This window comes from Puma concolor, chromosome D1 (genome assembly GCF_028749965.1).
Source record: "Puma concolor isolate L17-30 chromosome D1, mPumCon1.1.hap2, whole genome shotgun sequence".
Lineage (NCBI taxonomy): Eukaryota > Metazoa > Chordata > Mammalia > Carnivora > Felidae > Puma > Puma concolor.
In genome coordinates, this window is record NC_141676.1 from 100,860,511 (window position 1) to 100,884,076 (window position 23,566).

General features: G+C 46.6%; 1 protein-coding gene across 1 annotated transcript; it reads right to left on the reverse strand.

Annotated features, from left to right (window-relative positions):
- Positions 1-664: 664 nt before the first annotated feature.
- On the reverse strand, positions 665-22,278 carry CD3E (CD3 epsilon subunit of T-cell receptor complex). Its single transcript, XM_086678987.1, has 10 exons — positions 22,188-22,278; positions 12,496-12,698; positions 12,270-12,382; positions 10,354-10,374; positions 8,304-8,321; positions 4,676-4,705; positions 3,996-4,214; positions 2,785-2,952; positions 2,222-2,268; positions 665-1,338 (listed from the first exon to the last, which is right to left on the reverse strand). Exons 3-10 carry the CDS (start codon positions 12,316-12,318, stop codon positions 1,282-1,284), a joined length of 609 nt encoding a protein of 202 aa, XP_086535113.1. The 5' UTR covers positions 12,319-12,382; positions 12,496-12,698; positions 22,188-22,278; the 3' UTR covers positions 665-1,281.
- Between the last annotated feature and the right edge of the window lie 1,288 nt (positions 22,279-23,566).

The following is a 23,566-nucleotide window of genomic DNA, read 5'->3' on the forward strand; positions in this document are numbered from 1 at the left end:
GCACATCCTTCCCCGTAGGCCGGGCTCAGCCCTGGCTTCCTTTCCCAGGCAGCTTGTGGAAATCAGGGTCCCCAGCCCCTTACACCTCACGCTGCCCATCCGCCGCTTTCTCCTGCCTTTGAAGGCTTATGCTTCTGTCCTTCTGTTTTCTTTTTTTTTTTTTTTTTTATTTTTTTCAACGTTTATTTATTTTTGGGACAGAGAGAGACAGAGCATGAACGGGGGAGGGGCAGAGAGAGAGGGAGACACAGAATCGGAAACAGGCTCCAGGCTCTGAGCCATCAGCCCAGAGCCCGACGCGGGGCTCGAACTCACGGACCGGGAGATCGTGACCTGGCTGAAGTCGCACGCTTAACCGACTGCGCCACCCAGGCGCCCCTGTCCCTCCGTTTTCTGAACTGGCCACTCCAATCGGGGCCCGTCAGCCCCTCTCTGCCATCCTTGATGTTTTTCTCCAAGAGAAGTTAGTCAGGGGATTGTCTTTTCCCTTCTTTCCCGTTCTCTTGTTTATTTCTTCCCTAAGGCCCTCTCCAAAGACAGGGTCAGATGATGCCCCCACCCGCATGCATTTGAGATCATAGCTGGGAATTTAGTCAAAGGCAGGGAGGACCTGAGGACACAAGGCAGCCTCGGAGGGCCTCCCAGAAAAGAGGGACAGAAACTCTTTCAGCCAAATACACTTTATTTCTTTTCTCTCTCAGCTTACAGGGAGCCTAGCACATTCACGCAGATGCAAATGACCATCCAGGGGCCTGTGGGGAAGACGTGGGGGAGGGCCCAAAGGGCTGGTTTGGGGCCAGGGTCTGCGAACGGGGCAGGACCTCTGCCAAAGTTACCCGGTCCATCCCCACAAAGGGTCACCCAAGAGAGAGCTGGGAAAACAGAAAGGTAGATGGAATAGTTAGGGATGGGGGCAACTTGTGTGCAGGAAAGGGGGGAAGTGAAGGGAGAAGGGGGCTCTCCTGCAGGGTAGGAAGGAACCGGTGATGGTGGGGGTGGGAATAACAGAAATAAATACCCAGACAGGGGCCGTCCAGGTGAGGGGGGGTGGGTAGCCATGATGTTTCACAATAGTGAATAGTGCCTGTGCTATTCTAGGACTGAGCGCCAACAGAGAAGGCAGGATGGAAGGAGCTGGGGAGAAGGCTGCAGGGTGTGAGTTCTCCAGAAGGCAAAGGAGCCGTTCTCTTCCGGGGTCCAAGATTTACTCAGGGTACAGGGAACAGCAGGCCCCGGAGAAGCCAGACCTGGGCCTGTGGGAGGCAGCGTCCTCAAGAGCAGTCAGATGCCTCTCTGATTCAGGCCAGAATACAGATCCTGTTGGCCTTTCCGGATGGGCTGGGGGTAGAATAGAGAGGTGGTAGTCAGCAGGGTGGCAGGAGGTAGTTCCTCAGAAAGAAGGGCCCCTGAAGATCTAGCTTTAGTGCAACGGAAAGACTCTTGGACTAGGAGTCAGGAGGCAGGCTCCAGTTCTCACCTGAACCAGGCACCCACCCGTAACAGACTTGCTGCCTTCTGTAAACCTCAGCTTTCCCATCTCGAAAATGGGACTCTAAAGACCCACCTCTCAGGGCATTTGTCGGAATTCAGTGAAGTCACTCACGCATACGACAGCGAATATACCACGTGCTTGGCTGCTGCTCGATAAATAAATATTTGTCGAGCTTGTCCAGGTGTGCTATTCCAAATACTTAGCAACTGGTGGTGCGCACACCCACCCACCGGTCGGAACGGTCCTGCTGGGGGTCTGCCGCGCCAGACATTAACTCTCTAGCTGTCTGATCGGGAGGCAGCCTGGTGGGAGAGAGGCTGCGGGGTCTGGCGGTGCGTGGTTTGGGGCAGGGTGGGCAGGAAGCTTGCGGCTGTTGACCAGCGAAGTACTTTGATATTTCAACAACGGGTGTGACGGTACCGGTGCGTGCAGGTGGGACATCAGTCCCGAATGTGTCATGTTAGAACGTGCGGGTGTGGTCTCCCCCGTGCTAACGAATCAGCCACAGAAATAGGAGCGCTGTTTCCCTCCCCAGGCCATGGTTGTAGAAGCCACACGGCCTTGGAAATGGGCCTGCTCCATCATGAAGGAGGCACAGGCGGGCACAAGGCGGGTTGTCCTGGAGCTCTGAGTGAGGGGCTTCGAAGGGTCTGGAGGGCAAGACAGACAGTCCCACCTGTCGCCTTCTCCCCTAGAAAGCTCCCCTCCCCCCCCTCTGTCCCTTGTTACCTCGTAGTCTGGATTGGGCACAGGTGGTGGTTTCTCCTTGTTTTGTCCTGCAGGGGAGGGGGTGGGGGAAGGATTAGTTTCCAGAGGGAACACCCATCTCGTGGCAACGAGACCCAGAGCTGTTCTCTCGTCTCTGTCTCCTCTTTTTCCATCTTGGCCGTTCTTTCTCTTGCTACCTTTCATCCCATCTCTAACGACCCCCACACTCTCTATCATGTTATGACTTTCCTCAGCTCAAAGTCCTTTTATGTTTCCTTTCCTACGGGTAAGGGAGAGGAGAAGGCGGGCACCAGTATCCCAGAGTCTCTGTCCCCACAGACTGGGAGGGGAATCTGGTTACTCCAGAACACTCAGGCATTTGGGGAAGCCATCCTGTTAATAAACTTTTTGTACTTTTCTAGGACGGGAAAGAGAAGTGATCTGAGATGTGAACCCCTCCGTCCAGATGCTGGCCACACGGTGAATGTTCTATAGGAGCTGTCTTGACCTGGCTGTGGACTTGCCACCCTGGCTGGACTTTCCCTTTGGTGGGACTCTTTTCCGACTGAAGCCCGCGGTCTTACCCCTGGGCCTGCCGCCTGCACCTGGTCCTCGCATCATGGTCACGGAACTGGCCTTTTTATTCTTGCTCCAATAATATACCAGCAGCAGCAACCCCAGAGTGATACAGACATCAGCCGTGACGATTGCGACCACTGCCATCGTATTCACCTCCACGCAGTTCTGACACACTGTGGGGGACAGGGGGAGGGGGAGAAGAAAAGAAATCACCGGGAAAAGAAGACACAGAACAGCAGACCCCAGCAAGGAACACATAAAGGCGATTTTCCCTTTCTTACTCTCACGCTTGCCGTGGCCGGAGCGGGACCTTCCAAAGTTTGTAACAACAAGCAAAGGAGGACAGTTATGGATAGAGGCCTTGGAGTCAGACAGTCCTGGGTTCAAGTCCCAGCTCCGCGCAACTTACTAGCTGTGAGGATTGTGAGAAGTGTTTTCAACTCTCAAAGGCTCTATTTCCTTTTGTATAAAATGGGAATAAAATAGTACTTAACGCATATTGTTGTTGAGAGGGTTAGATGAAAAAAAAGTTCCTGGCAAGTGTTTGGTATATAGCCCTTGGAACTTAACAAGTGCTCAGAAAATGTTAGCTGTTATTACTATGCCCTAGTTTATGACGCTTTATTATTCGTGTATTTATTTATAAGTGTTTACTTATTTTTAAGAAAGAGAGAGAGAGAGAGGGAGCATGAGTGGGGGAGGGGCCAAGAAAGAGAGAGAGGGAGAGAGAGAGAGAGAGAGAGAGAGGGAATCCCAAGCAGGCTCTGAGCTGTCAGTGCAGATCCTGACTTGGGGCTCGATCTCACAAACCATGTGATCATGCCATGAGCCGAAATCAAGAATCGGGCGCTTAACTGACTGAGCCACCCAAGTGCCCCGACGCTTTTTTATAGCAGCTTTGCGAATCTTTCTGAAGAATTTATCTCTGGATAAAGCATCAGCTGAACCCATATCTATGAGCCATAATTCTGGATTCAATACATGCAAACGATACAATCTTGTCTCTTGGGAAGTTGTTGTTTCAGATCTAATGCTGGGTTCACCCAGATGATCCCACATTGGTGTTTAATCTAGATTTCAGAAAACTGTGTGGCCCCTAAGAGTCTCAGATTGAGGGTAAGAGAAACACAAAGATGCCAGGGGCCTGTGAGCTGAGTTAGGGGAAATAATTGAGAACACCCTCTTGAAGTGGTCCTTTCTAATGGTCCCATATTACCTCTTGCTTTCAGGTAGAGATAGTTCTTCTCTAGTGAGTTGCTTGTATAGCAGGCATAATAACCACTGTTTTCCATTTCTGAAAAATCATCCAGAAATAGCTGTTCTCCATATTCATTGGGCAAGAGGCCACCATTTTTTTCCCATTTTATTGATTCACTTCCCAAATCCTCAGGGCATGTCAGCACCACCGTGGTTCCAGAAATGGAGACTTTGTACCCTGGGAAATGGGAGAGGAGAGAAGGGAAATCGGAGGGAGGAACCAGTAAGATTTTGGCAAAGGCAAATTAGTCACAAAGAACCAACCAGATGCAGAAGGTCATTTGTCACCCAGGCCTTGGGTTTTCTTGTCAAAGGGGAAGTCTGCTGGCTACAGGGCGTGAAGGAGGGAATCCGAAGGCAAAGGGGAACTGGGCAAACTTTTTTTTTTTTTTGTAGTTTTTTTAGTGTTTATTTATTTTTGGGAGAGAGAGAGAGAGAGAGAGAGAGACAGAAAAGGGGAGGATGGAAGTAAAGGAAAGTCTAGAAAAAAGTCCCTTTGGGAATATTTCCAAAACGGGAGTTGGAAATGTGATACTGGAAGGACCTGAGTTCTTGGGGTTAATCTCTCCCGACCAATTCCTTCTCCTCTAGCCACCCACCGGCATCCTGAGGGCACCCATGAAAGACAGCTGAACTTACGTGCGGAGGCAGATGTCTGTGGAGATGGCTCTTCACCAGAACATGAGAAAAAGAAAGCACAGTAAGAAAATAACCTTGGCTTAAGTTTCAGTTGTAGACACAGATTTTCACGAGGGGCTAGATACTATCCCTCCAGAACCGCCAAAGAAGGCCCATCCTTTAGTGAGCCCCAAGCCTGGAAGGTAAGTTATGTACTCAGCGCACCAAGTATGCTCCTAGATGTAGCTCGGATGCATCAGATGGAGGTTATACCGGCACGCGTTTCTAAATCCAGATCCACGGGAGTGCGGGAAGTCTTAAAACCCTAAAGGTGAAAAATTCTCAGTCTTCAAGCTCATCCTCCTGCCTTGGCGTGAACCATATTCTGGTTAGACACGAAAGGGTCTTCTCAGAGATAAAGACCTTCACTCGTCGTCAGGAGATCTCTGAGCCACTGATCCTTGGGCTTACCTATTTTTCATCATTCAGAAGTTCTCTCTTATGATGAACAGAATCCCTCATAGGAGATCAAACAGCCTTCTTATTCTCTACCACTTCCCTGTTATTGCCTTTAAATTGTGTAAAGGACGGTACTCCTTTTAAGGGAATGGTTCCTCCCATGAAAGGTGGCTTTATTTTGAACTATCTCCTGAGTATAATCAACTCTCAATTATTTTTGTTAGAGGGAGGCAGTATTGGTGTGGACAACGAAGAGCCGCTAGTATATATAATTTGGGGCCCAGGCACATTCCCCACAGCAGGCCATGTTGTCCTGGGAGGTGGGGCTGGGGCGCCTCTTTGTTTTCTGGAAGGTTTGTGGCCGGGACACAGGGCGGCACTAGGTTATGCTGAAGCCTGGATGTGGCAGCTGGAGGAGAGGAGAGGTGCTCAGAGACCGCTGTTTCTCTGTTGGGGGCTTTCTGCTATAGTAGGCTGTTAGGGACAGGGCGTTGGATTGAATCAGAAGCCCCGTGTTTGAATCTCAGATCTGCTTTAGGCTGTGTGACCCAGGGCAAGTCATTGAACTTCTCTGAGCCTCAGTTTATTCATCTGTGAAATGGAGATGAAACACCAACCTCACAGGGTATTTGTGAGTAGCTAATGGATTATGAGGGTGAAAATGAATGGCACATAGCAGATGCTTAAGAAAAATGTTAAGTTACTTTCTTCCTTTCCTTCTTGGGGTCCTGCTACAATGGAGAACAGAACTGAGTTCTGACCCAGTTGCTCAGGCAGCTCTCCGGCTGAGATCGTGTAGGATGTAAACAAGTCATTCTCCAGATTTGTCTAGCTGCTAATAGTTGGGATTTGAGTATAATGACGTAGATAGTTGATACTATTTGGACTTAGAAATAATTTTTCAATACTATTCCTTAGAAATGTTATATAAACTAGAAATCATAAGTAAAATAATTTAAAAGTAAATAGACATTTCACTCTGCTTGGTGTTTGTTTGAAAAAGAAACGTAGAGGGGAGCCTGGGTGGCTCAGTCGGTTAAGCACCTGACTTCGGCTCAGGGCATGATCTCACGGTTCTTGAGTTCCAGCCCTATGTCGGGCTCTGTGCTGGCAGCTCGGAGCCTGGAGCCTGCTTCGGAATCTGTGATTCCCTCTCTGCCCCTCCCTGCCTCGTGCTCCGTCTCTCTCTCTCTCTCTCTCAAAAATAAATAGACATTATCTGCTGGCTCTCAGGATATCTGCCCTACTTAAAAGTCTACAGTTCTAAACTAATAATTCTAGATACACATTTTTTTTAATGTTCGTTTATTTTTGAGAGAGAGACAGAGACAGAGCATGAGAAGGGGAGGGGCAGAGAGAGAGGGAGACACAGAATCTGAAGCAGGCTCCAGGCTCTCAGCTGTCAGCACGATGCGGGGCTCAAACCCACAACCCATGAGATCATGACTTGAGCCGAAGTCGGACGCTTAACTGACTGAACCACCCGGGAGCCCCTAGATACACAATGATTAAATAAAGGTATTTGGATTCCGTTCCTTCTACCCCCTTTTCCCGAAACCAAACCAAAACCAAAACCAAAACCAAAACCAAAAACACCGAGCCTCATTTCTCTTATTGATTGTGGGCCTGACAGAAGCATTCTTAAGAAATCTGGGGGACAACCTGTGGCTTATTTTATGCTAAGTGTAACCTCTATTGATTTAAAAATAGGACATATGTTTATACATTGGAGTTGAAATAGAAAATTTAATGCAGATTAGCGTAAGAAATTTTACAAATTCTCAGGGGCGCCTGGGTGGCGCAGTCGGTTAAGTGTCTGACTTCAGCTCAGGTCACGATCTTGCGGTTCGTGAGTTCGAGCCCCGCGTCGGGCTCTGGGCTGATGGCTCAGAGCCTGGAGCCTGTTTCCGATTCTGTGTCTCCCTCTCTCTCTGCCCCTCCCCCGTTCGTGCTCTGTCTCTCTCTGTCCCAAAAATAAATAAACGTTGAAAAAAAAAATTTTTGAAAAAAAGAAATTTTACAAATTCTCTCTGGAGAAACCAACTCCAAAACTGGTTTCAGAGGTGAATAGTGTTCTATTTCAACTCCTTTTACCCCTCTAGTTTGTAGTTTTTATTGGTTCAGTTTATTTTTTTTTTTTAAATTTTTTTTTTCAACGTTTATTTATTTTGGGGACAGAGAGAGACAGAGCATGAACGGGGGAGGAGCAGAGAGAGAGGGAGACACAGAATCGGAAACGGGCTCCAGGCTCTGAGCCATCAGCCCAGAGCCCGACGCGGGGCTCGAACTCACGGACCGCGAGATCGTGACCTGGCTGAAGTCAGACGCTTAACCGACTGCGCCACCCAGGCGCCCCATTATTGGTTCAGTTTAAATAACTTTGCAGGGCCCTACAAATTAATGATCCACACAAAGTATATATATTAGAGGGAAACTAATCTTACTGCTCAGCATGTTATACAGTGAATATTTGTGTCTTGGAATTTAAAAATTATGTAAGGTGATAGTATCATGAATGGTTTATAAATGTGTGCTGACTTGCCTATTTTAAGGGATCTTATCCACCAACAGGTCAGAAAAATGTATTTTTAAATTTTTTTTAATTAAAAAAAATTTTTTTTTTTAAATTTGAGAGGCCTTTTGAGGGGCCCCTGGGGGGCTCAGTCGGTGAAACGTCCGACTTCGGCTCAGGTCACGATCTCACGGTTCGTGGGTTCGGGCCCCGCGTGGGGCTCTGTGCTGACAGCTCCGAGCCTGGAGCCTGCTTTGGATTCTGTCTCCCTCTCTCTCTGCTTTTCCCCTGTTCACTCTCTCCCCCTCTCTCTCTCAAAAATTAATAAACATTAAAAAAAAAAATTAAAATGCCTTTTGAACATTTTTAAGCAATGGATTTAAACAACCACATAAAATAAATTACCACATTTAAAAAAGAAATAAACATTAAAAAAAATATAAAAAAATGAATTTGTGATTTATACAGGAACTCCCAGTGGCTTCTATCCACACTTCCCAGAATGTATGCTCAGGGATCCGTGACAGTTAGCAACAAACGCAGGCCCATCCCTCATGGATCCTACCGGTAGACCATTGTCGTTTTTCGTCTAGTAGTTCTGATTATTAATATGATTGTCCTCAATACCTTTCTGTCTCACGTTTGAAAAGAGGTCGTGTAGAGTGAAAATCCTCTTACCTGAAGGGTCTTCATTGTCTGAAAAGGAAATGATAAGCAATTATTAGCTACCCTTGTATCCGCTACCAAGAACAGACCCTGTTCCCCTGGGTTAGGACCTTCTGGTACTAATGTAACACTGTGTGTCAACGCTACTCAAACAAAAAGAAAAGAAAAAGAAAAGGAAAAAGAAATGCATCCTTGGACAGCATCAACAGGTCAGTCATGTTGATGACTGGTGAAATGATTATGGACAAGTTTATATTCATCTTTCAAATTCTCTATTGGAGCACCTGAATGGCTCAGTCGGTTAAGTGTCCGACTTCAGCTCAGGTCATGATCCCACAGTCCGTGAGTTCAAGCCCCACGTCAGGCTCTGTGCTGACAGCATGGAGCCTGGAGCCTGCTTCGGATTCTGTGTCTTCCTCTATCTCTGCCCTTCCCCCGCTCACACTCCGTCTCTGTCTCTCTCTCAAAAATAAACATTAAAAAAAAAATTCTCTATGGTATTAAAATGTAATTTTCCAGATTGAAAGAAAGAAAGAAAGAAAGAAAGAAAGAAAGAAAGAAAGAAAACAGCGGATCTCCAAATTCTTCATGGCTGTATAGGAAAAGTTGTTTTGGGCCCTACCTCCTACATTAAACAACTGATGGCGATTTACAAAAATAGATCCTAAGTAGTCATTTTGCAATAGCAAGTCATTACATCATACACCTTAAACTTACATTGTGTTATACATCAATTATATCTCAATAAAGCTGGGGAAGAAAATGAAGCTCTGCATTGCATATAAATCGATGATAAAGAAAAATCAACTGTAAATGGCAACGGCATGCAGAAGAGATTAGTTACCCCGAAGCATGTCAGTGCTTTCGACATGATCCATCTGTCAATAAGGTAACGTTAGGGGCGCCTGCGTGGCTTAGTCCATTAAGCGTCTAACTCTGGCTCAGGTCATGATCTCAGGTCATGATCTCACAGTTCGTGAGTTCCAGCCCAGCATCGGGCTCTGTGCTGACAGCTCAGAGCCTGGAACCTGCTTTGGATTCTGTGTCTCCCTCTCTCTCTGCCCCTCCCCTGCTCATGCTGTCTGTCTCTCTTCTCTGTCTCCAAAATAAACATTGAAAAATTAAAAAGAAATAAGGTAACATTAAAGCATGCTGCGTGGGAAAAAAAGAAAGACAGTGTTCTAAAAATATTACAAAAGAGGCAGTGTCATGGAATGTAGACGGGCACAGTGGCCACCTTTTAACACAAAATTGCTTCAGGCAGCTCGGAGGAGCTGATTGAACAGAAAGGCTTCCGATATTGGGACATTCCTGACTCTACCTCTGTGATTGGGAAATAAGTCCCGGCCAGGCGTGCTCACACGCGTGTGCACACAGGAACGCACATGCACACACACATTCAGAGCATTTGGACACGTGACTCTAAACCTGCACCCAGGTGCTGCCCCAGAGGCTTATTTGCCGCATGCCCGTGTATACGTTCCTATCCTCTACAAGATCCCACACCAAATATGAAATGCAAACAAATGAAAACTTTCAGCACTTTCAACCTGAACAGTTGCAAGTTTTTTCTTTCAAATAGTTACCATTGGGGCGCCTGGGTGGCTCAGTCGGTTAAAACGTTGATTTCAGCTCAGGTCATGATCTCACCGTTTGTGGGTTCGAGCCCCACGTTGGGCTCTGTGCTGACAGCTTGGAGCCTGGAGCCTGCTTTGGATTCTGCGTGTGTGTCTCTCTCTCTGCCCCTCCCCCGCTTGTGCTCTGTCTCTCTCTGTCTCTCAAAAATAAATAAATGTTAAAAAAATTAAAAAAAAATAACTAAAACTCATTTTTCCTGGGATCTCTGTTCCTTTCCTCTTGCTGTAACTACCTCTGGACTGACCAGATAGTAAAAACTCCTTTAATAGGTCTCTGTGGAAGCTCTGTGTGTGTGTGTGGCGGGGGAGGGGGGGGGGAGGGGGTGAGAAGTGAGGGGGTGGGGTGGGGTCTAGCAAAAGCTCCACTCATAAAGACAAAGACTGCTGGGCTGATTGCATAACAAGGAAAGAAAGCATATTCTTACCTTCCTGCCCCCAAGCGCCAACTAGAAAACAAGTAAGGAAAAAAAAAAGAAAAGAGTTAGTCAATGTTGCGGGTGCCTGAAATTCCAAGCAGAACGAGTAATGTGGTCTGGTTTGGCCATGTCGGAACCACCCCTGGACCAGAGTCATACCTGTACCCCAGATAAGTGACATGTACTGCTGGGTACGGACCAGTGTCCAGTTCCTGGTCCATTGGGATGAAACAAAGCGAAGAAGCATCTAGCGTTAAACATGAACACTCAATATTTGACCAAGAGTTAGAAAAAGCTGAGACTCCTTTTCAGGCCACCAGGGAAATAGCAAACGAATTTTGCAGCCTAGCCTCCGTTTTTGAAAATCGGACTGTGGAAGAAAAACAAGCTTTTGTTTAGGTACGCACGTTGAGATTCTTGTTCCGTCTCTGGCTCCCGCTTGTCTGATGGTTCAGTTTTTCCATCTGTTTTCTGCTCGAGCCAGAGATGGAGATATTTGAAACTTCAATTACTCCTCCGTTAGAGCCTGTGTGTTGAAGACCCTGGTCACACTTCCACTGGGCTCCTCACTCAGCAATAACCTGGATTCATTACGATGACCAGCTTCCCTCGTGTTGTCTTTAAGTTCTCCGTGTACCCGGGCCTCCCTTTTTTTTTTTTTTTACCAACAGCATCGAGTGAGACCCCTCCACCCACCCAGAGCCGACTGGGCACATTTTCGTGATGCCAGATCTTTAGGGATGCCCGGGACTTTGATACTTCATCTCGCTCTCTTTCCATCCCTCACCCCCACCCCCACCCCAGAAAGCATCGTTTATATTATAAGCCTTGAAGAAAATGCCTGCCCTCTCCTTGCAGGAGTCACGTCCTGCCCCTTGACACTCAAAATGTGTTCCTGGGACCGGCAGCAGACTTATAAACGCAAGAGCTTCCTCGAAAGGCAGAATGGCGATCCCCACTCTGGTCCTACTGGAGCAGGAGCTCCAGAATCCCAGGTGATTTGTGTGAGCGTTCAAGCCTGAGAAACTCACAGTGAAGCAGGAAGCGGAGACACCATGGCTGTGGCTCTGAGATAGGAGTCCCAGCTCTGATAGCATTTTCTAGGCCTCTGAACTAAAGCCGTCGTGAACCATTTTGCATCACGTAGCCTTGAAGGCCACAGGCCTTCTAGACAGACAGTCCTGGCTTCCCGGGTCAGCTTTAGCACTGACTAGCCGTGCGGTTTTCAACAAAGCTATGTAACATTTCTGCACACCAGTTTCTTCATCTACAAAACAGGGGATGTAACCTTCGCCTTCCAAGATGAAGCTAAGAATTAAATTAGTTGATACATGTAAAGAAGTTTTCTTTAGGCAGTCTCTGGCACTTAATAAATGGCAACTTTTTTTTTTTTTTTTTTTAATCTTATCTCCTATGAGATGTGGAATTGCTCTCGGCCGTTTACCTGCCTATATTCTCCCTTGCTTCAAAAAGGACTAGATTAATCGAAAGTTCTTAGTCACCTGAAAAGGACTGAAAATTATGAGGTATGTTTTGTCTCAGAGACCAACCTTGCTGTACCTCCCCCCCCCCCCCAACCCCAACGGTTCGGGTTCAGCTCTCTGCTCTTCTCATCTCTTTTGTGTTAGTTCTTAAAGGCTGGGTAGTTCACTGACGAGCAAGCCTGTCCTTGGAGGCAGAGAGACTTCTTTGTTTTCTTCAATAGCTACGATCCCAAATGTTCCCTGAGTGGTGGCCCATGCATCCGTCCCATACCTCTTTCGTTAGCCTGCCGTCTTGGATCCCTAGCCTAACATAGCACAAATAGTTCCTTATACCTTCTGGTAAATGAGGCTCCCTTGGTACCACCGGGCATCACCAAGGGAGGCTGTGGACCTTCCCACAGCCTGGAGAAATACGACCCTTTCTCATTTCATCCTACTTACCTGACAGGAGACAGAGTCCCAGAACTCTCCAGAGGCTTCCCGATGGCATCGTTCTCTCACCGGATGGACACTGAATTCTGCCTAAGAGGGTGGAGCCTGGTGGCTTAGTACTTCTGAAAAATAAACCGGAGGACTTGTTCAACCCCCCCTGCTGCAGGTGAGGACCCTGAGGTCATTGTTCCCAATGCCGGGATGATAAAGGGGGCCTCGTTAGGGGGAGACTCACCATTTTCTGAAGCAGGCACCCAAGGCTGGGAGGGGAGGCGAGTTAGAACCCCACACAGGAAGTGTGCAGGGGCCTCTGGGCCTGCGGGGTTCTACGTCACTTGGAAACGTTCGAGGCAGAGGCCGCCACCTGGGTTGGCTGGGGAGAGATGGGCCCCATATCTTCATCTTCCCATAGCACAAGCAAGAGCACTCTGGCAAAACCTGGGGGTGAAATAAAAAATACCTGCAATTTAACTGCCTGGGGCCTTGTCCCGCATTGGGACCCCCCCTTCTCAAATGCCCCCTCTCCCCAAATAAGCTGTGACAAGGAAGAAAGCGCTTAAAAAAAAAAAAGGATTTAAAGTAATCTCTACCCCCAACATGGGGCTTGAACTTACAACCCTGAGATCAGAAGTTGCATGCTCCACCCACTCAGCCAGCCAGGTGCCACCCCCCTTGCTTTCTTTATGGTGTGTCTGCCATGGAACAGCAAAGGTGCAGACGTCTTATTGACAAAACCTGGCTTGGAACTACAAATTGGCTTAAAACCGTTTTTGGTGTTTTGTTTTGTTTTGTTTTGTTTTTTTGGCCCATGATAGTGACAAAAATATTTTATTTTTTTAAATGTTTATTTATTTATTTTGAGAGAGATAAAGAGAGAGGGAGGGGCAGAGAGAGAAGGAAGAGAGAGAATCCCAAGCAGACCCCGCACTGTCGGTGCGGAGCCTGACGCGAAGCTCGATCCCACACACTGTGAGATCATGACCTGAGCCGAAATCAAGAGTTGGACGCTTCACCAACTGAGCCGCTCTGGTGCCCCTACAGAAATTTTTAAAAACACAACATTCAGTGTTGGGAAGGGTCCAGGGTGAGAGTCTCAAAATCTGCTGCTGCCAGATTGATACAGCCTTTATTTTTAAGCTTACATAAATCAAATGCTCATTATATGCCAGGCACTGTGCTCAGGGCTTTGCCAACACATCTCACTTAATGCCCAAAACAACCCTCCAAGGTAGGTATTACTTTTATCCCCATCTTATACTTGAGCACACCGCGGCTCGGACGGGTCACCTAACCTGTTGAAGAGTACAGAGCTGGGACTCTACAAAACATGTTGGCAAAACTCACTTTGCAAATATATAATATCTATTAGGCTGTAGTTTTGTGCCGGGTCCTGGTAATGACAGCTGTTAACAGTCCTTGTGGATGTTAAGTGGAAGATTTCGGGAGACTGATACTAAGAAAGAGGATATACAGGTGCCCTGGGGATGATAAGTGGTGGGGAGGCTGATACAGCTTGGGGGGCAGCGACGGTGTCCCTGAGGACGTGACATCCAAGCAGAAATCCGATGGGCCCCGTAAGAGTGAACCAGGCGGAGGAGAGGACAGGTTAATGTATTCCAGACAGAGCAGGCATGTTTGAAGCTCAGGTTAGGAAGAAAGGCCCATGTGAGAAACTAGAAGTCCAGAAGGCCGGTAACTGAGACAGTCAGAAGGTGTCAAGAAATGAGGTAGGACAACTCAGCAGGGACCACACGGGGAGGGATTTAGGAACCATGTTAAAAATTCTTAAGGATTATTCTAAGTGCAATGGGAAACAATTGAAAAGTTTAAATCAAAGAGCAACAGTATGAAATTCATAGAACCTGTTTTTTTTTTTTTTAAGCTTATTTATTTATTTTGAGAGAGAGAGAGTGAGTGAGCGCACGAGTGGGGAAGGGGCAGAGAGAGAGGGAGAGAGAGAATCCCAAGCAGGCTCTGCACGGTCAGCACAGAGCCCAACACAGGGGATTGAACTCACGAGCTGTGACATCATGACCTGAGCCAAAACAGAGAGTCGGTGGCTTAACCGACTGAGCCATCCAGGCGCCCCGATGGTGTCAACTTCTTTAAAAAAGTTTCGGGGCGCACGGCTGACTCAGTCAGTGGAAGGAACATGCAACTCTTGATCTCTGGGTTGTGGGTTCGAGTCCCACGTTGGGTGTAGAGATTACTTAAAAATCAAAATCTTGGGGCGCCTGGGTGGCTCAGTTGGATGAGTCCGACTTCGGCTCAGGTCATGATCTCGCGATTCGTGAGTTCGAGCTCCGCGTCGGGCTCTGTGCTGACAGCTCAGAGCCTGGAGCCTACTCCCGATTCTGTGTATCCCTCTCTCTCTCTCTGCCCCTGTCCCGCTCGTACTCTGTCTCTCTCTCTCAAAAATAAATAAAAACATTAAAAAAAATTAAAAAAAAATCTTTGGGGCACCTGGGTGGCTCAATCAGTTAAGCCAACGACTCCTGATCTCAGCTTACGTCTTGATCTTGGGGTTGTGAGTTCTGGCCCTGCACCAGGCTCCATGCTGGGTGTTGAGCCTACTTAAAAACAAACAAACGAAAAAAAAAAACACAACTTAAAGAAAAGCTGGAGTGAAAAAAGGTTTTAATGACAGAATTAATACATGCACATGTTACAAAGAACGAAGGGCATGGAAAGGTACATAACGACAGCCTCCTACCCCACCTCGCCTCAGCCCTATTCCTCTCCCTAGAGAAAACCACTTTTAACTTTGTGAACTGTTTTCTTCTCGTGGTTATCTTCTTATCTCTGGACGTGCACCGTCATCATTGGGGTTCTCTGGGAAGCCAACTCTGAGATGGAGACTTGAAGGGGCACTAAGTCACGGTAGCAACAGAGAGCTCGGCCAATCCCACAGGGAGTTCTCAGGCTGGGACGACCTCTCCGGACGGTCTCCCGAATTGAGGCACCAGGCCCATCATCTAGTCTTGGATGCGAACTCTTTCTAGTAAGGGTGTAAGAACTCGGCCAAGGTGGCTGCTCCTGCTGAGGACAATGCCCCGCCCGTGGAGAAGCTCAGCCGAGGGCCCTCAGGGGACACAACGCCAGCAGCTGGGGAGATGAGCAGTCCTCAAGGGGGAGCCTGGGCAGCACCACCTGGCACGACACAGTTCACCCCTTGCTGTGGAATAATTTCACCCTATCCTTAAACAACCATTTCAGGACTCTGCTTGATCTCTTTTCCCGGAGAAGCTTATAAATGGCAAGTTAGTGGGACAAATTGCGGTCCCACTCTACCGCAGTTCTGGGGCCCCATCTGGTAGTCATCTCCCTCCTTTGTTACCTGTATTCTGGATTGCTCCCAGCCTCGGCTAGCACTTCTGCTAATCTACGGGAAGACTTAGCTTGAGGAGTCTGAGCCCCAAGAGTCTGGTCGCCTGGCCTTTTCAGGCAGTGAACCTCTCCATTTTGTATGTATTCTCCTGTTCCCTGCAGCCTTGATTCCTCCTGATGATAAAGAGAGATTCCTTCTGCTGGGAGAGTGAATCGTTTTTTTTTTTTTTTTTCTTTAAAGTAAGCTCTATGCCCAATGTGGGGCTTGAACTCACAACCCTGAGATCAAGAGTCACATGCTCTACTGACTGATCCAGCCAGGCGCTCCAAGAGAATCTTTTTTTTTTTTTTTTTTTTGCCTCCCAGTCTCTTGGCCATGGTAGGGAACAGGTATAGCTTAGTTTAATGGAACTCTTGCTGGGTACCATGATGGAAGCATCCTGCTTCTGGAAACCATGGCCTCTAGAAACTCAGAGTCTAGAGTTACGGGGACAGGAAGCACGAATTCCCTGAATGGTTCACTGGGAGTAATGGTAAGCACAAATACTGTTATTTCCAACCCTTAGTTCCTGGATGCATGGATTCTACCTCCTGGGGACAAAGTACCAATGGATCCTATGGTCACGTGTCCATATACCTTTGTTATAAAGTAGGTCCCATTGGCGGCGCCTGGGTGGCTCAGTCGGTTAGGCGGCCGGCTTCAGCTCAGGTCATGATCTCATGATCCGTGAGTTCGAGCCCCCCGCATCGGGCTCTGTGTTGACAGCTCAGAGCCTGGAGCCTGCTTCCAGTTCTGTGTCTCCCTCTCTCTCTGCCCCTCTCCCACTCATGCTCTGTCTCTCTTTCTCTCAAAAGTGAATAAACGTTACAGAAATTAAAAAAAATAAATAAATCGAGTAGGTCCCATGGTCCCTAGTGATGCTACGCAGAATCTAATGCTGATGGATCTGCCAATATGCGAACTCGTGGATGGTGAGCTTTGCAGGCAAGAAAGTCAAATCCACGCCCAGAACATGTACCAACTCCTATGAAATGAATCAAGTCCTTTCCAGGTTTCGTCTGGAGGGGATCCAATGTAACTGGCCAAGAAGGGACTCCTTGGTTTCCTCTAGGGAGGGTACCACATAGGAGGCTCAGCATTGGACTGTTTCAGCAGCAACAAAATCTACACCAGCCTTGGTGGGGGCCCACACTGTTGTACCTAAGTACAGCCTTTACCGCTGCTGCCATAGCTATGTTTATAACTCCCAACGTTGCTGTTCTGGGATGGCCAAGGGCAGAGGCCACGGGTTAGCCAAGGCTAGCCAAGAGGCTAGCTGGCCAAGCCATTTTCTTCTACTTTGTGTGATAGTGCCCTTCCATGATGGATGTTCTCTGGTGGGTGTTATATGACACAAAGACCTTCACATTTTATGATCCCATGGGTCCATATACACGTGTCTTACTCCCTTGCCCCCAAGCTTCTAATCTTACTCTTTCTTGTCCCCTGACCAATAAATTAAGCCACTTTTCACTGTCCACGAATCTCTATATATTCTAATATACCAGGCCACTTCTCTCTCCACATGAAGTGGATGACCATGGACAGTGCCAGAAGTTCTGTCTTTTGGGAGGATTTCCCCTCACTACTGTCTCTCAAGGCCCACTTCCGAGTGGGCATTCAGGGCTGTAACTGTTCATTTCGGCTTGCATCCCCATGCCGAGCTGACATCTGCCCTACCCTATTGTCCCTCGTTTATCTATCTCCCTCGTGCCATTGGAATTCCATAGTACGGAGATGGCCCGAAATCCTCAACCTCTTCCCACAATGCTTTTCTCCATACTGCCTATCTTGCAGAAAGCTTGGCTCTTCTCCTTCCCTCCTCAGGACACTTCCTTTCTTGCTCTTTCTCCAAATGCTATAGGACAAGAATAAAAAGTCTGACTCCTCGCTCTTCATGATCTCTTCCAGCCCATTGTATCTCCACTCTCCTGCACAAACCCCTTGCGGAGATGCTGTCGGTGTCTATGCCACATCCCCCTAGCCCATCTGTGACTTCAGTGGCAGCTCTGTGGTCACTTCTGATGCACACTGATGTGGTGTCCCCTCAAAAGCCTGTGCAGGCAGGCGTGAGCCTGAACGAGCAGGAAAGAGTGGGGACTTGCTGCCCCCAGAGGCAGCCCTGATCTAATGGGAGAGGACACAGTGGATCCCGTCCCCGGCCTTCTATCAGTCAGAAGATTGATTCATTCCTGAAATGCATTCTACGTGGCTCCTCAGAGGGTCTCCTAAGAGACTTTGAGCTGCAGGTGACTGGAGCAGTAACTAGCTTACTAAAACATTCTTCATCTGCTCTTTTTTTCTTTTTTAATTTTTTGATGTTTATTTATTTTTTAGAGAGAATGAGCGAGAGAGAGAGAGAGAGAGAGAGAGAGAGAGAGAGTGTGGGGGAGAGACAGAGAGAGAAAGAGAAAGAGACACAGAATCCGACGCAGGTTCCAGGCTCTGAGCTGTCAGCACAGAGCCCGACGCGGGGCTTGAACTCACGAACCGTGAGATCATGACCTGAGCCGAAGTCGAACGCTTAACCGATTGAGTCACCCAGGCGCCCCTGATCTCCCCTTTCTCGCTTACTGTCCCTGCAACCTCATTTTGGCTTGGTAGGATCAATTCCCTAATAAACCGCAAGTGTCTAAGTCCTGCCTCTGGCTTTCTCCCCCTCCTCTTTCGAGGGTTTGCCAACCTACCTCTCCAGCATTCCTTCCCGTTCGCTAGTGAGTTATACACCAGGTTGGCACTTTTTTCCTCTGCCCTCAATTTTTGAGTAAAACCCAATAAGCCATCCTTCCCACTCTGGCTTCACACATCCTTGACTTCCTCTGTTTCTACGGCCTTTATCCCCACTCCGCCTCAGGTAATTGCCAAGACACGCTGACTTGGTCATCACCGGTATCTCTCCACATCTGAAATCCCAAACTTTCGAGCTTTTTATTTTTCCTTTGTGCTGTCTGCAAAACATCCCATTGGCCAGAGTACTGTTATTTATTTGACCAGTCCTCTACTGGTAGTCGTTTGGGTTTTACACACCTTTTGTTGTTGCAATGCTGCAACAAAATTCACATACACCTATCGCTTTCAGCAAGTATATCTGTAGGATAAGCTCCAAGAGGAGAGATTGCCGGACCAAAGGCTATGTGCAGCTAAATTTTGGCAGATATTTTCAAAATTGCCCTCCCCAAAAGGGGTACCAATTTATACTCTATCAGTGTGTCAATGTTGTTTTTCATCATATCTTTGTGAATGCTGGGAGTTTTTCTCTCTTAAAAATTTTATTTGTATTTTAAAAATGGATGTATATTTTCATCTAAATAACACAGCTGTCATATTAGCACTGCAAGGCTTATAACGAAAACCAATAATCTCCTGCCTGCCTCTTCCACCCCTTAAACAATTTGGAGTTGATTTTTTTTTAATGCTTATTTATTTATTTTTGACAGAGAGAGGGAGAGAGAGAGTGAGAGAGCGAGAGCACAATAAGGGGAGGGGCAGAGAGAGAGAGAGGGAGACATAGAATCCAAAGCAGGCTCTGGGCTTCCAGCTCTCAGCGCAGAGCCCGACGTGGGGTTCGAACTCATGAACTGTGAGATCATGACCTGAGCCAAAGTTGGCCACTTAGCTGACTGAGCTACGCAGGTGACCCTGGAGTTGATTTTTGGATCTGATACAACTAGAAATTCAATTTCATTTTTTCCCGTATGGCATTTTCCCAATGTCCATACTGTTGTCTTCTCTTTCCCCAATCTTCTGAAGCGCCACTTGTATTATATATCAAAGTGTCATATGTGTAAAGGTCTAACTAATGGCCTCTGCATTGTTCCATCTCTACGTCAGTCCCACACCGTCTCAATTTTTATAGCTTTGTAATAAAGTTTGATATCTGATAGAGTACGTTCTGTACCCTCATCTTTCTTTTTGGAAGTGTCTTGGCTATTCCTGGCTTCCTACTTCTCCATACAAATGCTAGAATCATCTTCACAATTTCATTCAAAGCTGCTGAGGGGGCTCCTGGGTGGCTCAGTCAGTTGAGTGTCTGACTTCAGCTCAGGTCATGATCTCGCGGTTCAGGGGTTCAAGCCCAGCGCCAGGCTCTGTGCTGACAGTGCAGAGACTGCTTGGGATTCTCTCTCTCTCTGACTCCTCCCCACCCCCGCCTCCCTCCCCCCCCTGTCAAAAATAAATAAATGTAAAAAGAAAACTGCTGAGATTTTGTTAGAAAATGGAATAAACTTAATTCGGGGAGAATTAATATCTTTATGATGTTAAGTCTTTGGTTACATGAACATGATATAGTTTTGGTAAAGTAAAAAAATCATGTCATCTGCAAACAATTACAGCTTTATTTCCTCTTTTTCGTTCTGTAAGCCTCTAATTTCTTACTCGTGTCATACAGTTCTATGTAGGGCCTCTGATGCGACAGTAAATAAAAGTGAGGACATCAGGCCATCTTCTCAATTCTTAATTTAGGAATGAATCTCCTATTTCCCCACTTAGGATAATATTTGCTGTAAGATTTTAATAGATCCTCTTTATCAGGTTAAGGAACACCCTAGGGTTTCAATTTACAAAAAGAGTTTTTAATCCTGAATAGGCAAGGAAGGGACTTTATCCAATGCTTTCTCTGCTTCTATTGAGATGTTCCTATGGTTTTTCTCTTAATCTGTTTTTGTGGTCAATTACATTTATAGATTTTCTAATATTAAACATTGCTGTATAACTATTTGGTAGTGGTGATTTTTTCTTTCTTCCTGTCTTCACCTGGTTAGATTCGTTTTGCTAATATTTTTTTAAAATTAAAAAAAAATTTTTGAGACAGAGAGAGACAGAGCATGAGCAGGGGAGGGGCAGAGAGAGGGGGAGACACAGAATCTGAAGCAGGCTCCAGGCTCTGAGCTGCCAGCACAGAGCCCGATGCGGGGCTCGAACTCACGGAGTGTGAGATCATGACCTGAGCTGAAGTCAGACGCCTAACCGACTGAGCCACCCACGCGCCCCTCGATTTGCTAATATTTTGTGTAGGATTTTTGTTTCTGTTTTCATGAGTGAAATAAGCTTGATATTTCTATGTTATGTCTTTATCTGATGCATCAGGTTATGCTAGCCTCAAAGAATGCATTGAATAGTATCTTATTTCTTCAGTATTCTAGAAGAAGTTAGCTTTTTCTGGCATGTTAATTTGTTTAGCACTCATTCACTTATTGTTCAACTTCTAAAGTTTTGTTCCGCTTCATGTGTGCTGCTGTCTTCTTATTCTCCTTGTCTTTTATGCGTGTATGCCATTTTAGCAGGGTTTCAGACGTTGAAGATCAGTGTTTGTTCTGTTTTTCACGTTTCACCCCAAATCTGGTATCTCTCTTTCCTTTCTCATTATGCATTTATCTGTAAAGTTTGACTACCTGAGGTTGGTTATATTAAAGAGTAGGTTCAGGTCTGAGCCTGCATGTTTAACTTTAAATTATTCATTTTAATAGATGACCTAATGGGGCACCTGGGTGGCTCAGTCGGTTAAGCGTCCGACTTCAGCTCAGGTCATGATCTCGCGGTTTGTGAGTTCGAGCCCTGCGTCGGGCTCTGGGCTGATGGCTCGGAGCCTGGAGCCTGTTTCCGATTCTGTGTCTCCCTCTCTCTCTGCCCCTCCCCTGTTCATGCTCTGTCTCTCTCTGTCCCAAAAATAAATAAACGTTAAAAAAAAAATTAAAAAAAAAAATAGATGACCTAAGAAGCCTTTATGTACCATAAGATGGTATATAATTCAAAAGATAATTTACCAACCCAGGAGCAATGCACGCTCTCAGTACGCAGACCGTAGCTTCGAGTACTATTTCCCACTAAAAGTAACCCGGAATCCTTGGAGAATTACGGATGATTTCAGGTCTGGGGCAAGAAGTGTACGAGATCAGCCTGGAACATCTTGTCGTGGGTCAGAAGGATTAGCATGTGAGAAATTACCGTGATGCTTTGATAGCCCTTTACCATACTATATAACAAGCGATTCCAGAGATCACAGAACAGTATGGCTCATAGGCAAAATTAAGATCCTTGGGTCATTTGGCTTATTAAATCAAGGAAAAACATTTAGTGAAAAGCCGTGGAAAAGAGGTGGGGAAGGTTCATCCCCCTAGGATAGGGTGCACGTCAGTGGCAGAAGGACCTGAATCCTGTGTTCTACGGTGTTCATAAATCCTATCTTACTCTCTGCTGCACCAGCCCGTTACAGGGACTGGAGTTGTGGGTGAGCAAGGGGCCTCAGCAGATTGATGGTGACTGGGCCCCAAACGCTCTCGCCCTTGATGAGGTTCAGGACCTGCTACCCCAACTATGACACCTTGGCATAGCGAACGCTTTGAGCTGAAGGGATCTGAGAAAATGGCAAAGGCAAGATCACTCTGATCTTTCCCGTTCCTTCTCCCCTGAGACAGACCATAAATTCCTTGTAAGGGGTGCCTTCCCTGTGCCTGCAGGAAAGGACTACCCTTATCTCAGCCTCAAGAGGGATCCGAACAAACGGTCCTTGCTAAGGTTCCGCTCTGTTTACTACAATTACCTCATACTCCTCTACTTACCTTTCCTTGACAAGCGTCCACTCTTCATCCAACGTTGCGTCAAATACTCAGGTCTGTCTTGGAGTTTTCATTTCCTCGCGAAGGCTCCTGTGTCACGTAAAACCCATAGTAAATGAACTTGCAGGGTTTTCTCCTGTCATTCTGTCTTTGTCAGTTCGGGGAGAAGAAAGCTTTTCCTCTCCTACACTCTGTTGTGGGAATGCAAGGGCAAGAATTCCAGGCAATAGCTGGAGCTTGCAAATGACCACGATGGGAGCTACGGGTTTTATATGTAAACCTCAGGCAGAGGACGCAGTGACAGGATAGGTGTCACAAAGAGATAGCCGAGGTAAGATCTTATACATGTTGAGTGTCTCACACACATTTGGAGTTTTGTGTGGCTAGTGAATATCCAGTGCCGAGTTAGCTTGACCATCTCTTCCCAGATCAGCAGACATCTGTTTTACTCGTCAAGGTCTAACTTGTTTCACAAGCCACTTGCTTCCACACTTAATTTCATCTGTCGTCTTTGTTTGTTTCCTTCTCTTATTTTCTATAGCAGACTTGAATATTCTTTTTTTTTTTTTCATGTTTATTTATCTTTGAGAGAGAGTGAGAGAGGGAGCAGGGGAGGGGCAGAGAGAGAGAGGGAGACAGAGGATCCGAAGCAGGCTCTGTGCTGACAGCAGAGAGAGACCATGGTGGGGCTTGAACCCATGAACCGTGAGATCAGGACCTGAGCCGAAGTCGGATGCTTAGTTGACTACACCCAGTTGCCCCACATATTCTTTTTTTTTTTTTTTGAGTTTATTTATTTATTTTGAGAGAGAGAGAGAGACCGAGAGAGAGGGAGAGAGAAAGAATCCCAACCAGGCTCTGTGCTGTCTGTGCCGAGCCCTACTCGGTGCTCAAACTCACGAACTGTGAGATCATGACCTGAGTTGAAATCAAGAGTGTGATGCTCAACTGACTGAGCCCCCCCCGGGTGCCCCAGACTTGAATATTCTTAATATTCTTAAATAATACAACAAACACATATTACAAGGATTCAGGAGCCAATTTGAAGAGGGTCCCACTGCTCAAAGATGGGAAAATTTGAAAATCCATAAGGATAATAATTATAATGTGTGAACTGCATCAAACATGTTTAATGACATGAGTTTGTAATGACACTACAAATAAACACAAACAAAAATAAATCTTTAACTGGTAACCATTGGATGATATCAGTGAACTAACTCATTATGCTCAAATTGGGTCTTTCCTATATGAACTATTCCATTGGGCAACTATTTAGTACATGAGGAAGTTTCTTTTCCTAGCCAGTAAATGAAACAGGAATGATAGAATTAGAATATCGCCATTTTGCAATACCAAATGAATGAATAGATCTAAGCACT

Coding starts and splice junctions, on each gene's coding strand:
- CD3E (XM_086678987.1), bottom strand. CDS start 12,318: ATGCCATCGGGAAGCCTCTGGAGAGTTCTGGGACTCTGTCTCCTGTCA. Junction 10,375..12,269: donor GGGACTCTGTCTCCTGTCAG/GTAAGTAGGATG, acceptor CTTGTTTTCTAG/TTGGCGCTTGGGGGCAGGAA. Junction 4,215..4,675: donor ACAGACATCTGCCTCCGCAC/GTAAGTTCAGCT, acceptor CCCATTTCCCAG/GGTACAAAGTCTCCATTTCT.